Source organism: Callithrix jacchus, chromosome 18 (genome assembly GCF_049354715.1).
Source record: "Callithrix jacchus isolate 240 chromosome 18, calJac240_pri, whole genome shotgun sequence".
In the NCBI taxonomy this organism is placed as follows: Eukaryota; Metazoa; Chordata; class Mammalia; order Primates; family Cebidae; genus Callithrix; species Callithrix jacchus.
This window is the reverse complement of record NC_133519.1, coordinates 40,649,078-40,666,214: the sequence shown is the minus strand read 5'-3', so window position 1 is coordinate 40,666,214 and position 17,137 is coordinate 40,649,078. Positions and strand designations below refer to the sequence as shown.

Genomic DNA, 17,137 nt, shown 5'->3' with positions numbered 1-17,137 from the left:
GCACAAGGAAGAGGAAAGTGTGGATGGGTGTGTGCGTGCTTGTGTGGGTGGTGTGCATGGGGGATGGGGGTCTTCCAAGCAGGCATGAGTATGTCAGGCATGGAAAAACATCTCCTTCAATGTTAATGAACAAATAGGCCTTCTGGTTTATCTATTAGTGTCAGTCAGTCCTTCAGAACCCTGATCAAATGATACAATTGAGTTTCTGGATCTGTAAAGCTGAGGTTTGGGTGCTGCCCAGATTTATCCTGCTTTCTGTGATCCCCACATCCCCACCCCTCTTTCTGCCATTTTAGCTACAACAGTATCTAATACTGTTCACATCACTTACTTGCAAAACATGTGGGAATGTGAGAGGCGGTCTGGCTGCTGCAGCTGCAGAGAGAATTGGAACCTCTGGCTAAAGCGGTCATGGTTTTCCATATTACCTTAATGAGCAGAAAGACTGGGTCTATATGCTAAAGAAATTCGACCCTATGGGACATCAGACTTGCTCAGCCCATATTGTTCTGTTTTATTTTTTTACTTGGAATTCCAAAATCAAGCTCAAGCCATCCTCCTGGATTCTCCCCAAATAACAAACACTCGTGACACCGAAGCACCATTAAGAAATGCTTCAAGACGGTCCTGACCTAACCTCAGAGGCTCTGTAACTAAAGTCTTCAATCTGTGAGCCATGAGGTCTTTTCACCAGCCATGCCCTTTGGAATCTATTCTTATCAAGGTCTTTGACCATGCTGTGTGAGGCAATCATGGTAGCATCCCCCATAAAGGGAACAAATTTGACTCTTTTCTTCATATCTTAAATTACTACCAGGTTACTAAAGATAAAATGGGCCTGGTGCAGTGGCTCATGTCTACAATCCCAGCAGTTAGGGAGTGTGAAGCAGAAGGATTGCTTGAAGCCAATAGTCCAATAGTTCAAGACCAGCCTGGACAAAAAAAGCAAAGCCCCATCTCTATAAAAATAAAATAAATAAAAATTAAAAATTAGCCAGGTATGGTTATACTAGCCTGTAGTCCTAGGAGACTGAGGTAGGAGGATCCCTTGAGCCCAGGAGTTCAAGGCTGCTGTGAGCCATGATCCTGCCACTGAACTCCAGCCTGGGTGACGGTGAAACCCAGTCTCAATAAATAAATAAATTAATAAAGATAAAAATAAAATAACTTGAAAGAAAATAAATTACATATTTATGTGTAAAAGGAACACCCCAGAAACCTTAACCTACTCCACTGCAAATTCAACAAATATTTCTTAACCACCTATAATCAGCCAGATCCTGTGCTAAAAGCTGGCATTACAAAGACACATAAAATATGTTATTCAGCCTTAAGGAATTGAAAAGCAGTAACTTTTGATTCCTTAAGGCTGGGTAACATATTTTACGTATCTTTGTAATAGCAGCTTTCAAAGTGCGGTCCATGGGCTACCAGTGTCCCCGGGGAACTTGTTAGAAATGTAGAAGCCCAGGCCCCATCCCAGACCTACAGAATCTGAATTTCCATTTTACCAAATCCCTAGTTGATCCGTATGTATATAAAGTTTGAAAAGGACTGATTAGCAGAAAACACTGAACTAAAATAATCTTGTATTAAATTTTATAATGGTGGTGTTTAAAAAGAGAGTGCAATGGGAACACAGAGGAGGATGTGGTTAATTTTGGGGGAGGGGGAAGTTGGGGAAATCCCTACTGAGCCGTAGACATTTGCATTTAAGTTGAACAGGTCAACAACTTGGGGGTGCGGAGCAGGTGAGGGTAGGAGCATTCTGGTTGGGAGGTGGGAGGTAGGCCTCCTGGAGAGCCAGCCTAGGACAGAGGGAACAAGATCTCACCCAGGGATGTCAGTGCCACGCTCCCCTTAGCACTGACACAGATGAGGCTCTGGAGTCTCTCATGATCCTTGTCCCCAGACTTCCAGACTAGGAGCTGATCAGTGTGTGGACAGAGAGAGGGCTCTTCCCAGCTCCTCACTCTCAATGACCTGCCAGGCATGAGGGGCTGATGTTTGCAGCCGGCAAAGGATGCCGAATCTCAGATCTCGTGCCAGGCCACCTGGCCCCTGGCAGTAACTCTGCAGAGCGACCTTGGTAAGAAGTAGATGCACGGATTCCCGTAGATTCCCGGCAGCCCAAACAGCCTCTGGGGAGAGGGCTTTCATTCAGATTGTGAGGAAAGTTGACTCTGGAGAAATCAGAGAAGTTATGAAAAATAATGAAAAGAGTTTGGTTAGGAGTCCCAGCTTGGCACCTTGCTGTATCTTTAAGGAAGTCTTTGGGCCTTCACTGTAAAATGAGGATGGACCAGATGATTCCCAAGTCTTTTCTAGCCCTGATAGCCTACGATTCTGGCAGCTTCCAGACAGTTTTAAGAAAGGTCTGCCATTTCCCCCTTTTTCAAACTACTTTGATTCTCCTGGAATTCACTTCTCAGTGGCAAAATAAAACATTCTTGGGGACACAATCTTCCCACAAATCAAAAGGGCAGAGTCTGGGTTGGATTGTCCATCAGCATTATACTTAGGGAATATACATATACAGTGATTAATGATGAAATAGGTATTAAACATCAACTATGTATTTTGCTTCTCAGCTGAGTGGGACATTCAAGAAGCAGAAGCTTGAGTTCTGGCCAAAAATAATCTCACATATATTTGGAGAAATACAACACATTAGTGTAAGAGCCAAGGGATATGTTCCCTGTGGCCTTCCCGAAGAGTCGCTGAAAAACCACTGACAAGATGCAGATTAATAGCAGGGCATACAAATTTATTCACTGTGTATACACGAGGAGAATCAGAGAGTGACTGTCCACCTCCCAGCGGGGTTCAGAAGCCTATATACCATCCTGGCAAAACAGGTTATGGGAGCAGAGAGAAGAGCCATCCGTTGAGGATCACTCTGTGGAAGAGCTACTGTTTGCCCTTCCAGGGCAAGGACTGGGTCTCATTCATCATTCTCTTTCTCTTTTCCCCTGTCTCCCCCAACACCAAGGTGGATGAATGGATCAGGCAACAAAGATTAACTGGTACATTATCTTGTGAAAAAGCCTGTTCAGGTGTGGTTACTTCTTGGTCTTACAGGGAGGGAAAGGAGAAACAATTGTTTCTCTTGGGTCTGGATCTCAGGGAGATAAAGGTTTAGGGAAAGACAGCCGGGTGGGGAGGACAGAGAGACCTTGAGGCTCCTTCCTTCAGCATGTCCAAGTGCCATCTTGTAGGTATCGGCTTTCCAGCCAATGCTAGTAAAGAAGAAAGCAGTATATAATTCCGTAATAAAATGTTCTATGAATGATAATTGTTAACATTTCACAGTGCTGAACACTTTATAGGGATTACTTCATTTACTCCCTACAGATCTATAAGGTAAATCATTTAGGATGTTTTTGACTATAAATAATACAAGACCCTAAGCAGTAAAACATTTATTTTCTCATGTAGCAAGAACTCTAGAGGCAGTACAGAGTCTGAGCTGCATAATTCAGTGGCTGAACAAAGTCATCAGGGATCCAGGTTACTTTTAGGCTTTCTCTCTGTCATTCTCATTGACCTTATCCTCAGATTAGCAACCACGGTGGTTTCGAGATGGCTGCCACACTTCCGGTTACCTCATCCTCACAAACGTCCAGGGGCAGAAAAGAGACTTTATTCTATAAATATATATCTGTATCTATATACTAGATAATATATTTCTTTACTTTCTTTACATTCTTTATATTTATGACAAGGGAGGACTTCGTTCAGAGACCCTGCAGCAGAATCTTTCTCACACGTCCCTAACTAGACCTTGATTTCCCACCCACACCTCAATTTATCACCATGGGAGAAAAGGGGCATGCCCATGATTGACTGGGCTCAGTCTGCTTCAGTCTCTGCAGCCACACGAGCATCCAGGCCTACCTCCTTTGATGTATAGGAGAGGAAGGAGGATAGATTACAAAAAAAAAGGCCACACACAGCATAATCTCTGCATTTTGGGAGCCCAAGACAGGAGAATAGCTTGCAGCCATAAAAGGGAACAAGACTATATCCTTTGCAGGGACTGGGATGGAGCTGGAGGCCATTATCCTCAGCAAACTGACACAAGAACAGAAAACCAAACACTGCATCGTCTCACTCATAGGCGGGTGTTGAACAATGAGAACACATGGACACAGGGAGGGGAGCATCACACACTGAGGTCTGTTGGGGGGTGGGGGACTGGGGAGGGACAGCAAGGGATGGGTAGGTTGGGGAAGGATAACATTGGGAGAAATGCCTAATGTAGATAATGGAGGGATGGAGGCAGCAAACCACCATGGCCTGTGTGTACCTATGCAACAGTGCTGCAAGATCTGCACATGTACCTCAGAACTCAAAGTACAATTAAAAAAAATTTTTTTAATAGTGGACCACAGTGCCACACACTTGTAGTCCCAGCTACTCCAGCGGCTACTGGGAGGGTCACTTGGGCCCAGGAGTTCAAGGCTGCAGTGAGCTGAGATTGCTCGACTGCACGCTAGTCTGGGTAACCCCGTCTCTAAACAAAATGAAATGGGGATTCTGTAGGAAGAAAGAAGAGGCACATGGCTATTAAGAAGGCAGACAATTATTTTCATTTTATCGTTCAAGAAACTGAGGTTTTGAGAATTTAAGTAACTTGTTCAGGGTTGTACAACTTGTAAGAAGTAGAGTTGGGATTCAAAAGAAGCCCATACCCTGGAATATTCCAGATGAGGTCCAACATCACCTTGTCCTGCAGCTCTCCTGACCCTGACCCCCAAGCCATTCTCTATTCCAGGGTCACAAGGCTCGCCTGCACCCCTGAACACTCCTGCACATCTACTGTTTGCCCCTCCAGGGCAGGGACTGGGTCTCATTCATGGTTCTCTTTCTGTCTGTCCCTTCCCCCCACCACCAACACCATGCTTATTTGCTTTTTTAAAATAAGTCTCCATCTACCTTCCTCACTGGATTTTCCTTCTCAGAACAGAGTACATCTCCTTTCTTTTGCCTCCTCCTCCCCCTGGACACTGCCTAGAACTTAGCCTTAATACCTGGGAAATATTCAACATAACGAAGGGCTCAGACTTTGGACCGACAGGCCAAAGTTTCAATTCTAGCCCTGCTACTGCCTGGCCATGTGGCTTCTGGCAAATGACTTAATTTACCTAAACTGTAATCTTCTTATCCACAAAATTAAGAAATTTACTACACAGGGTTATGGGTAAGAATTGAATGAGATAATGTGAGTTTAGCATAGCCCTGAATAAATAAGAGTTATTACAGTGTCTTTAATTAACTAAATAATAAAAATGAAAAGTATGTGGCAGTCTGCAAGGTGCTTGCACATACACTATCTAGTCTGATGCTTATAAAAGCTGTGTTACATGAAGGATGGTCTCTACCTGTGACTACTCGGACGACTGAGCGTGAGCGAGTTTCAGAGCCTTGCCTCTTTCAGACTGCTCTGTCACTTCCTGGGGTGCTACTCTCCTTCCGTGTGTGTACGTGTCGCTGACCCTCCTTGTTGGGATTGCCTCTGTTACTGGTTCAATTGCGTTCTCCCCAAAATCCATATGTGGAAACCTCTAGAACCCTATTTGGAAAAAGTATCATTGCAGATGTAATTATCTAAGTTAAGGGGAGGGTATACTGAAGTAGCTGGACCCCTGATCCAATGCAACTGGCATCTTTACAAAAAGAGAAAATGAGAATGCAGACATAACACAGAAAGACTGCTATAACACAGGTGGAATGAAGGCAGAGACATGGGTGATGCTTATAAGCCAAGGAATGTCAAAGATTGCCCACAAACCACTAGAAGCGGAGGAAGAGGCCTGGAACAGATTCTCCCTCACAACCTTCGGAAAGAACCAATTCCGCTGCCACCTTGATCTCAGAATCCTAGCTTCTAGAACACGAGAAGGTAACTTTCTGCTGTTTAAGCCACTCTATTTGAGGGTCTTTGCGACAGCAAGCTAACATAGTCTCCTTAGGCAGGGGGCTCTTCAGCCAGGATTGCGTTTTCCTTTGCAAGCCTCATATCTGCTTGTGCTGGACATGACTGGATTTTACTAATCCAGTACCAGACTGTACATTAATATCTCAGTTTGGGATGTATGCACTCCTGGTACATGGAGTGTGAATTTGGAGAGGTTTCAGATACTCATGGGAGCTTTGTTTTATTTTCTGCCTGGAGCTCTTAGCAGAGAGTAGTTTCTTTGCTCCCTCTTGAGCTGGTGGGAGGAGTTCATCCAGCCTCCCTTACACAGAAGGGGCCCCATTTCCAAATTTCCTAATCCAGCTGTTATGCAGAGTCTGAGCTTTAGTCCCTTAAGATCATATCTCCTGTCCCCCTTTTTGTATGGAAACCTCAGCTATTGGGGCTTATATCTGGGGCCAGTCTCACCCTGCCAGCCACAGGACCAACTCATTTATGAACTGGTGTTCTAGCTATGAGCCACATTTTATAGTTCATCCCCTGGGAATTTTGGTTTTCTTCTTTAGATATTGACTAAAAAGATTTTTTTAAATGCTGCATCTTATTTATTTTATCCAGCATGTCTTTTTCTGCAGGTTTGGGAAGTGGGGGGCTAAATTAGTCTGCCATGTTGCTGAAAATGAAAGTCCTTGGAGTAGGTATTAGAGAGAAGTCCGTTTTCTAGAGAAAGTAAGGGCGTTTGAGTCAGGGCAGTTCCACATGTAGGTGGGTGTTTTGCTTTCTTCTTAGGACATGGTTCAGTCAAGCCATTGTAGGCATGTGGTAGGGAGGAGGTTTTCCACAATATGGAAAGAACTGCTCCTGGAGGCTACTGTTTCTCCCACAGAAGGGTCCTAAGTGTGACTCCCTCCTCCTTCTCCTTCTCATCAGGAACCTGTAATACTCAGGAAAAAGCAGAGAACATTGCTGGACTAGAATAGATTTCCAGGCCACCTGAAAAGGATTTCCACTTCTCCTCTCCTTGGAAGGAGAGACATAAGAGAGTCAAGTACAGAAAATTCAAACTACCTAAGTCAAGGTTAGAGCATGAGAAATCGCCCACTAAACCCTTTTCAGACCATAATTAAGAGCACCGGCCCACTCTCATTAGCATTATTTCCATCGTGGACTCACACCCGTAAGAGACAGCCCAATTTCTCAGGTGAGGGAAACAGATGAGGGACTGCAGCTTTAAGGCTCTGAGAACATGAAATTCCTCCTAAATGGTCTCACGAGTCCCCCTGCATCAACAAGATTTGGTACTGAGATGCTTCAGCCAAGTATTAATAGTTAGCCAGCCCAGAATGTTCTAGAATAGCCTTGTGCCACACCACATTGAAAGTCAGGCCTGGACCCTGAATATGCCACTGCCAGAGGAAACCTGCTTGAGTTTCCCATCAAGAGAAGCGAGAACTTCCATAGTACCCAGAGTAACAAGGTAGTTACTGGGGTCATTCTGAAAGCTGACTCAGGTGCATCAAAATAACTCTTACATTTGAATGGTCATAAGAATCAACAGCTCGGCTACGTGAACATCAGGCAAGAGGGAACACAGCTTTTTTTCCCGGATTTTTTGCCTATGCAGATGTAAAAATTATACATAAACATTTTCACACACTCTGAACAGAAGTAATGTCACTCATTTCTCTTTTTTCTTTTCGTTTCTTTTTTTTTTTTTTTTTTGGAGGCGGAGTCTCGCTCTGTCACCCAGGCTGGATTGCACAGTCTCGGCTCACTGCAGAGTCTGCCTCCTGGGTTCAAGGGATTCTCATGCCGCAGCCTCCTGAGTAGCTGGGATTACAGGAGTGTGCCACCATGCCTGGCTCATTTTTGTAATTTTGGTGGATGTGAGGTTTCACCATATTGGCCAGGCTGGTCTCCAACTCCTGGGCTCAAGCAATCTATCCTGCTTAGCCTCTCGGAGTGCTGAGATTACAGGCGTGAACTACGGTGTCTGGCCATGTCACTCATTTCTAAAATGAAAACACTGGCTTCAGGCCCCGAGACTGTCAGGAAATGGACCCTTCATCATCCACCTCCATTTCTCCTTTTCTCTAAGAACCCCACGGCTAATGCAGTCTCAAAATCTATTGAATAGCCAGCTATTCTCAGAAAAGGGAGGCTGAGGTGGGAGCATTGCTTGAGTCTGGGAAGTCAGGCTGCAGTGAGCTGTGATTGTTCCATGGCACTCCAGCCTGGGCATTAGAGCAAGACCCTGTCTCAAAAAAAATCATATGTAATATACCGTGCCACTTATACTTTGATGGCATCATAGCCATTTCTGCTCAATTTTTATTTATTTATTTTTGAAATATTCATTTAAAGTTAAGTTTTTGGTGACTCATTTTATTACACCAGAAAATGAGGTATCATGACTTTGAGATTTGAATCTTCTGCTAGTCCTCTGAGCTTAATAATGGTTATGCACACAAATCGCTTTTCAGTGACAATGAAACCTCAGTTTACCTGCCATCAAATGGTTTAGAAACCTGGAATGAAAACAGTTTTTGACTGAGTAGTGCTCTTGTTATTGCTATGGTAACAAGCCCCACCTCTGTTCCCCTCCACCTCTCACCCTCATCTACCACAGGGAACTGACTCCATAGCTCCCTAGTGCTGTAACCTACTGAAATAAAGGGGCTGCCATAGCTTAGTCCCTGTTCAAGCCAGCAGGGGCTTTTTAAGGAGGACAGCTCTCTAAGCGACCACATTCTCCCTTGGGCCACCTCCAACCCCAGTGCTCCTTGCGAGGGCCTCAGGGCTTTCTGTCCCAGTGGATTCCATCAGCTCCTGCTGTTTCCTCTGAGGTCTTGCTCAGAATGAGTGATTGCATCTACTGCCAGCCAAACCCCCAGTCTTGTGCCCTTCCCAGTGTCTGGGATTTCTTGCTGGGCTGGACTGCTGCTTGCTTTTTAACCTCCTAAAACCCCAAAGGTCCATCCTGACCCTTCTTGAATAGTTTGAGTATTGTACCACCAGAAGGGGCTTGCATTTAGAGGAAAACAAAACACACAAAAAAACTGTCTTCTCTCCTGGGTGACTAGGAGGATCCAGATTTCAGGAACACAAAGGCCTATTTGCCACCCTTTTGGTATAGCGAGGACAAGAACTTTCGTTCCTTCTTTCTTTTTCTTTTTCAGTTTTCCAGTTTTTTTAAATTAAGTTTTTGGCCAGGTGCAGTGGTTCACGCCTATAATCCCAGCACTTTGAGAAGTCGAGGGAGGTGAATCACCTGAGGTCAGGAGTTCGAGACCAGCCTGGCCAACATGGTGAAGCCTCGTCTCCACTAAAAATACCAAAATTAGCTGGAAGTGGTGGCGGGCACCTGTAATCCCAGCTACTCGGGGGCTGAAGTAGGAGAATTGCTTGAATTGGGAAGGCAGAGGTTGCAGTGATGCAAGACAGTGCCACTACACTCCAGCCTGGGTGAGAGAGGGAGATCTTGTCTCAAATAATAATAATAATTTTATTATTTTTTAAAAAGTATCATATATAGGCTAGCCATGGTCACTCACACCTGTAATCCCAGCACTTTGGGAAGCCAAGATGGGAGGATGACTTGAGCCCAGGAGTTCAAGACTAGCCTGAGCAACATGGCAAGACCCCATCTCTACAAAAAATAAAAAACTAGCTGGGTGTGGTGGTGCATACCTGTAGCCCCACCAACTTAGGAGGCTGAGGTGGGAGCATTGCTTGAATCTGGGAAGTCAGGCTGCAGTGAGCTGTGATTGTTCCACGGCACTCCAGCCTGGGCATTAGAGCAAGACCCTGTCTCAAAAAAAATCATATGTAATATACCGCGCCACTTATACTTTGATGGCATCATAGCCATTTCTGCTCAAGTTTTATTTATTTATTTTTGAAATATTCATTTAAAGTTAAGTTTTTGGTGACTCATTTTATTACACCAGAAAATGAGTATCATGACTTTGAGATTTGAATCTTCTGCTAAGTCCTCTGAGCTTAATAATGGTTATGTACACAAATCACTTTTCAGTGACAATGAAACCTCAGTTTACCTGCCAGCAAATGGTTTAGAAACCTGGAATGAGTGTGTTGAACTATCGCTGCCATCTTTGATAAAGTATTTTGAACTTACTTAACTTTTCATTGTTTATGGCTCACTCACTGTCCCACATCATACAGGAGCACCATGGGTGGTGGGGGGAGAATGCACGGAGAGTGCTGTGGTTATTTACACTTTGCCCCAAACTGTTCTGCTTGTCAGAGTTTATTCTCTTGTCAGACTCCTGTTAATGCCAATTTTCTTCTTATATTAGTATGTTTCTTATAATCTCCTATTATGTAGGGCATGAATCAGCTGGGCAAACTGGTTAACGTTGTGTCTAAAGAAAGACAATTGGCTCTGAGTGAAGTGGCTCTCTGCATAATTTTCACTGCCTGAAACTTTAGAACGTTGATTCTAGCTGAAGTTTTTGAGGGTGGTCTTTTGTTCTTTCATTTGTTTGTTTTGTTTTTGTGAAACAGAGTCTTGCTCTGTTGCCCAGGCTGGAGTGCAGTGGGGAGATCTTGGCTAACTGCAACCTCCGCCTCCTGGATTCAAGTGATTCTCCTGCCTCAGCTTCCCGAGTAGCTGAAATTACAGGTGCGTGCCACCACACCCAGCTAATTTTGTATTTTTAGTAGAGATGGGTCTTTGCCATGTTGGCCAGGGTGGTCTCGAACTCCTGACCTCAGGTAATCTGCCCACTTTGGCCTCCCAAAGTGCTGGGATTGCAGGTGTGAGCCACCATGCCTGGCCTGTCCTTTCTTGAACATTCTTTATATTTTGGATACTTGAAGTTTCTTATATATGATTTTTTGAAGGAAAGCGGAGTGCAGCTGAATGTGGATTCGCAAAGATTCCACAATAACACCTAATTCCATGCACAAAAGTGTCAGTCGGCACCCTTTCATATTTCCTTCCCGTGTGACATCTAATATTGCCCGTCCTCTCCTCTCTAGGCATTCATGCTGGCAGCATATTGTAATGAAAAAATTGGCTTTCAAAGTTGGACCACCTAGTTGGATTCCTAATTGTTCTTACTACATGAAGTTGGAAGTAGCTACTCTGAACCTCAAAAATCATCATCTATTTTAAAAGAGTTATAATTCTTCTTAATTATTAGGATGTTGTGAAAATTGAAAGTTATAAAGCGAGTAGAAGTATTTTCTAAAAATATTATCGATACCCAAGGCAACATTTTCACATGTTCATGTTTTATCTACTTTGTTCTTTCTTTTAAATCTATTTATCTATTTTATTCTTTAAGCTTTCAGTGCTACTTTGCCAAGGTTTATCGTGAGTTACTCTGTGACAGATGCTAAGTTAGGTTTTTTGTTTTGTTTTTTTTGAGACGGAGTTTCGCTCTTGTTACCCAGGCTGGAGTGCAATGGCGCGATCTCGGCTCACCGCAACCTCCGCCTCCTGGGTTCAGGCAATTCTCCTGCCTCAGCCTCCTGAGTAGCTGGGATTACAGGCACGCGCCACCATGCCCAGCTAATTTTTTGTATTTTTAGTAGAGACGGGGTTTCACCATGTTGACCAGGATGGTCTCGATCTCTTGACCTCGTGGTCCACCCGCCTCGGCCTCCCAAAGTGCTGGGATTACAGGCGTGAGCCACCGCGCCCGGCCCTAAGTTAGATTTTATATGTTTTTTCTCATTTAATCTCACAAAAAATTCTAATTTATACTAATAAGAATGCCAATTAGTATCTTCATTTTGAGAATGAGGAAACTGAAGCTTAGAAAGGCTAAGTAACCCAAATTCATGCAGTTAATACATGTTACTGCCAGGGTTTAAGTTCAGGCAGACCAATTCCAGGCCCCAGCCCCAAGTCTCCACACAATGACAGAATTCAGATATCTTGGCTAGGGGTGTTGGGGCTGGGGATCAGGGAAAGTGAAGGGGTGATTAGGGGATGAAATTTGCAAAGGCCCCTCAGATCCCACCCCAGAGGCAGCCCTGGCTGCTGGTTCCCATCGTCAGCCTTCAGAGTTCCACTTTGAGAGGAATTCAAATGCCCTTCTAGAAGGCAGTGTCAGACTTTCTTCCCTCACAGGGCATGGTGGGTTTCTATGCCTGCCCATATATAGCTGACACTGCAACTTCTCTATGGCAAACGAAACAAGCAAGGCCATAGCACTTGGAGAAACATATGTGATGTCTGGATAATCCCAGCCAGGGCTTCAGACCTCCTTCACAGCCCAGCTACTAACAAGCCTTCAGATTTTTCATTTGCAATAACAACTTGTATCTTTAGATATTTCATTTCAAGTCAAACAGGTTTATTTGAAAAGAAAAGTAAAAAACAATTAATAATCCAATAGAAAGCTGTAGTTTTGAGCTGCTGATAGAGCCAAAAGTCACCAGTTTACAAATATTGTCTTTGCCTACTTGTTCCCTCTGTCCATGCACCTGCCCAGCCTCTCTGTATCGAAAGCCCCAAGATCAAAGTAGGCTTTACTCCTGGAATGCAAGATTGACTAAACACACAAATCAATAAGCATGATTCACCACATAATGAGAATTGAAAACAAAATCCATATGATCATCTCAGTAGATGCAGAAAAACTTTCAATAAAATCCAACACTGCTTCATGGTTATGAGCCCTTAACAAAGTAGCCATTAAAGGAATATGTCTCAAAATAATAAGCTGTCTCTGAACTTAAAGCCAACATTGTACTCAATGGGCAAAAGCTGGAAGCATTCCCCTTGAGAAGAGGAGCAAGACAAGGATGCCCACTCTCATCACTCCTATTCAACATGGTACTTTTCATCTCCTCAATCACTCCTTCTATGTACTTCCCATAGTACATAGAAGTCCCAGCCAGAGCAATCAGGCAAGAGAGAGAAATAAAAGACATTCAAATAGGTAAAGAAGTCAAATTATGTCTCTTCACTGATAATATGAATCCATACCTAGAAAACACCAAAGATTATGCCAAAAGGCTCCTAGAACTAATAAACCAAGTTAGTAAAGTTTCAAGATATAAAATCAGTGTAAAAAATCAGTAGCATTTCTACACACCAATAATAATTAAGCTGATAGTCAAATCAAGAACACAATTCCATTTACAATATCCACATACACAAAAAATACCTAGGAATATGTCTAACCAAGGAGGTAAAAGATCTCTACAAGGAGAACTACAAAACATTGCTGAAATAAATCACAAACAAATGTAAAAACATTCCATGCTCGTGAATTGGAATAATCGATATTATTAAGATGGTCATAGCAATCTACAGATTCCAAGGCTATTTCTATCAAACTACAATGTCATTTTCCACAGAATTAGAAAAAAAATTCAGCCAGGCACAGTGGCTCATGCCTGTAATCCCAGCACTTTCAGAGGTTGAGGAAGGAGGATCATGTGACCCAGAAGTTCAAGACCAGCGTGGGCAACATAGCGAGACCTTATCTCTATTAAAAATTTTAAAACTGAAAAACGTATTCTAAAATTCATATGGAACCAAAAAGAGCCCAAATAGCCAAAGCAAAATGAACAAAGCTGGAGGCATCACATTACCTGACTTCAAGTTATACTACAAGGCTGTAGTAACCAAAACAGACACAGAGACCAATGGAACAGAATAGTGAACCCAGGTATAAAGCCACACAGCTGCAATCACCTGAGCTTTAACAAAGCTGACAAAAATTTGCAATGGGAAAAGGACTTCTTATTTAATAAATGGTGCCGGGATAGTTGGCTAGCCATATGCAGATGAATGAGACTGGACCCCTACCTTTCACCAGATACAAAAATTAACTCAAGATGGATTAAAGATTTAGATGTAAGACCTCAAACTATAAAAGTCCTAGAAAAAAACCCAGGAAATATGATTATGGATATTGGCCTTGGCAAATAATTCCTAAGTCCTCAAAATCAATGACAACAAAATAAAAAATTGACAAGTGAGACCTAATTAAATTAAAGAGCTACTGCCCAGCAAAATGAATTATCAACAGAGTAAACAGACAACCTAAAGAATGGGAGAAAATATTTACAAACTATGCACCCGACAAAGGTCTAATATCCAGAATCTACAAGGAAGTTAAACAATTCAGCAAGCAGGCTGGGCATTGTGGCTCATGACTGTAATCCCAGCACTTTGGAGGCTGAGGTGGACAGATCACTTGAGGTCAGGTGTTCAAGATCAGCCTGGCTAGCATGCTGCAACCCTGTCCCTACTAAAAATACAAAAAAATTAGCTGGGCATGGTGGTTCACACCTGTAATCCCAGCTACTCAGGAGGCTGAGGCAGGAGAATTGCTTGAACCTGAAAGGCAGAGGTTTCAGTGAGCCTAGATTGCACCACTGCACTCCAGTCTGGGTGACAGAGTGAGACCTCTGTCTCAAAAAGAAAAAAAAAAATTCAACAGGCAAAAATATAACCCCATCAAAAAGTGGACAAAGGACACATACAGACACTTTCCAAAAGACAACATACATGCAGCCAACAAACATAAAAAAATGCTCAGTGTCACTAATCATCAGAGAAATGCAAATCAAAATCACAATGAGATACCATCTCACACCAGTCAGAATGGCTATTGTTGAAAACTAAAAAAAAAATAACAGATGCTGGTGATGCTGCAGAGAAAAGGGAACCCTTATACACTGCTGGGAATGTGAGTTCAGCCACTGTGGAAAGCAGTTTGGAGATTTCTCAAAGAACTTAAAACAGAGCTACCACTTGACCCAGCAATCCCACTGGGGATATAGCCATAAGAAAATAAATCATTCTACCAAAAACACGCATGCCATTCACAATAGCAAAGAGATGGAATGAACTTTGGTGCCCATTGGTGTGGATTGGAAAAAGAAAATGTGGTACATAAACACTGTGGAATACTACACAGCCATAAAAAGAATGAAATAATGTCCTTTGTAGCAACATGGGTGCAGCTAGAAGCCATTATCCTAAGCTAATTAATGCATGAGCAGAAAAACCAAATACCATATGTTTTCACTTTTAAGTAGGAGCTAAACACAGGGAATTCATGGACATGAAGATGGAAACAACAGACAATGAGGACTACTAGAAGTGGGAGGAAGATAGGGAGACAGAGGCTGGAAAACTGCCTATTGGGTACTATGCTCACTCCCTGGGTGACAGGATCATTCGTACCCTAAGCCTCAGTGTCACACAGTATACCCACGTAACTAACCTGCACATATACCCCCGAATCTAAAAGCTCAAACAGAATCCCCAAAATCAAAAAGAATATTGAGTCATAGTCTGAAGAATTCTGAAATGATAGCATCCTCCTGTTAGAGCTTTCCTGATCACCTGAACCATATGAACAAAACAGGATTGTGGAAGAGAAGACTATCATCTGCAGCCAAGTGGACTTCGCCACACAGAATCGTCAAGTTTAGGCCAGAAAACATCACTGCTCCTCCCTCAGTTCTCCACTTGCCCCATCAGTTCACAACTGGCCAGAACAGGATGATATTTTAAAAAATTAACATTGGTGATAAACATTCTTCTTAGGCAACAAACACTGGCGATAGTTAATTCCCATAATCAGCATCATTCTTATTTGACATGTAAAGAAATCAAGATTCAGGAACTCCTCAAAGGCCATGCAGCCAGGAGATGGAACTGGGATTCAAAGCCAGGTCCAGCTGGGGCCAAAGCCTGGTTTGCTCATGGCTGTGCCATACTCAGTGCCTCTAGGATCCATCCTCACCACTCTATCCTCTGGGTAAATGGACTTCACCAACATGTGGCCAACCTCAATACTGTATGTGACAAGATGAGTTACTGTGCCTCTGACATGCTCAATAAGGTCTGAGTTTTCACCCAGATCCATGGAAATGGGAGAGGGGCCATTAAGGCATACATGCTTCTGTTTGAGAAAGCAGAGCTTGCTTCTCACAGCCAGATGAAAGGACAGTGCCTGGCTTTCTGCACGGTATGTTGTAAAGCCGCATCCAATGCACTCACTGAGGAGGACCCTTTCTCCCCAGCCCACTCTTAAATGCCTAAAGCACACTTCTATTTCTTTTTTTTTAATTGCGTTTTAGGTTTTGGGGTACATGTGCAGAACATGCAAGATAGTTGCATAGGTACACACATGGCAGTGTGTTTTGCTGCCTTCCACCCCTTCACCCACATTTGGTATTTCTCCCCATGCTATCCCTCCCCAGCTCCCCCCGCCCCGCTGTCCCTCCCCTATTCCCCTCAATAGACCCCAATGTGTAGTGCTCCCTTCCCTGTGTCCATGTGTTCTCATTGTTCATCACCCTCCTATGAGTGAGAATATGCGGTGTTTCATTTTCTGTTCTTGTGTCAGTTTGCTGAGAATGATGTTCTCCAGATTTATCCATGTCCCTACAAAGGACATGAACTCATCATTTTTGATGGCTGCATAATATTTCATGGTGTACAGTCCAGTCTATCATCGATGGGCATTTGGGTTGGTTCCAGGTCTTTGCTGTTTCTTATTACTCTTTATCCCCAGGATTTTACTCCCATGACTGCCCCAACGCAGAGAAGAAACTGCAGGTGCATGCACTTCTCATTAGACCGTCCGGAGCACGAGTTGTAATCTGCTCCATTTCAACACTTGGAACAGAAGCACAGCACAGAAAAATAGAACTACTGCTACATTCCCGTTATGTCCCTGACTGCTCGAGACCTCTGGCTTGTTTGTTATTGATCAGACCCAACATAAACACCACAATGAGGCCTTCAAGGTCTTCTGTCTGCTGCCTCTCCAGGTCCCTCTATTCAAGCCTTCTGGTCCTCCTACCCCTTCGACTCCCCTTGTACCACACACCCTTCCCCCTGGCAACTTTGACAAGCAAGCTGCTTCTCCCCAAACCCCTCTCCCTCCCATTGTGCCTTGGCTTATGCATAAAACACCCTTTCACCTCTATGTTCCTCCTCTAACACCATCATTTCTTTGACACTCAAATGAAAAGATGCCAAGAAGGCTTTTCTGACTGGCCCCTACAACTGCGGTCCTTTTTACTGACACTTATTCAGTAGGCCAACAGTTACTGGGCACCTCCTATGGATCATGAAGCTCCTCTTTGGGCAACATTTACTGAGCCTTTTTTATGTGCTAGGCACCAAGCGCCTTGCATACCACCTTATTTATCTGCTCCTCTTTACAGGAAATCTCCTCAGATACGTTGTTCATACTATTTCTCAATTCC

General features: G+C 43.5%; 1 protein-coding gene across 21 annotated transcripts in view; it reads right to left on the bottom strand.

Annotated features, from left to right (window-relative positions):
* The window catches only part of RGSL1 (regulator of G protein signaling like 1), a 140,324-nt gene that overhangs the window by 90,984 nt on the left and 32,203 nt on the right, over positions 1 to 17,137 (bottom strand). For 8 of the 21 annotated variants that reach the window (XR_013528977.1, XM_035279742.3, XM_078355073.1 and 5 more), the window contains one exon: positions 1,835 to 2,183. The exons of the other annotated variants lie outside the window; for them this stretch is intronic. Coding sequence is in view for 7 of the 8 variants with exons in the window: in XM_035279742.3 (XP_035135633.3) it covers positions 1,835 to 1,994 (160 nt within the window). In the remaining variant the exon portion in view is untranslated. The remainder of the gene's footprint in view (positions 1 to 1,834; positions 2,184 to 17,137) is intronic. 21 annotated transcript variants of the gene reach the window in all.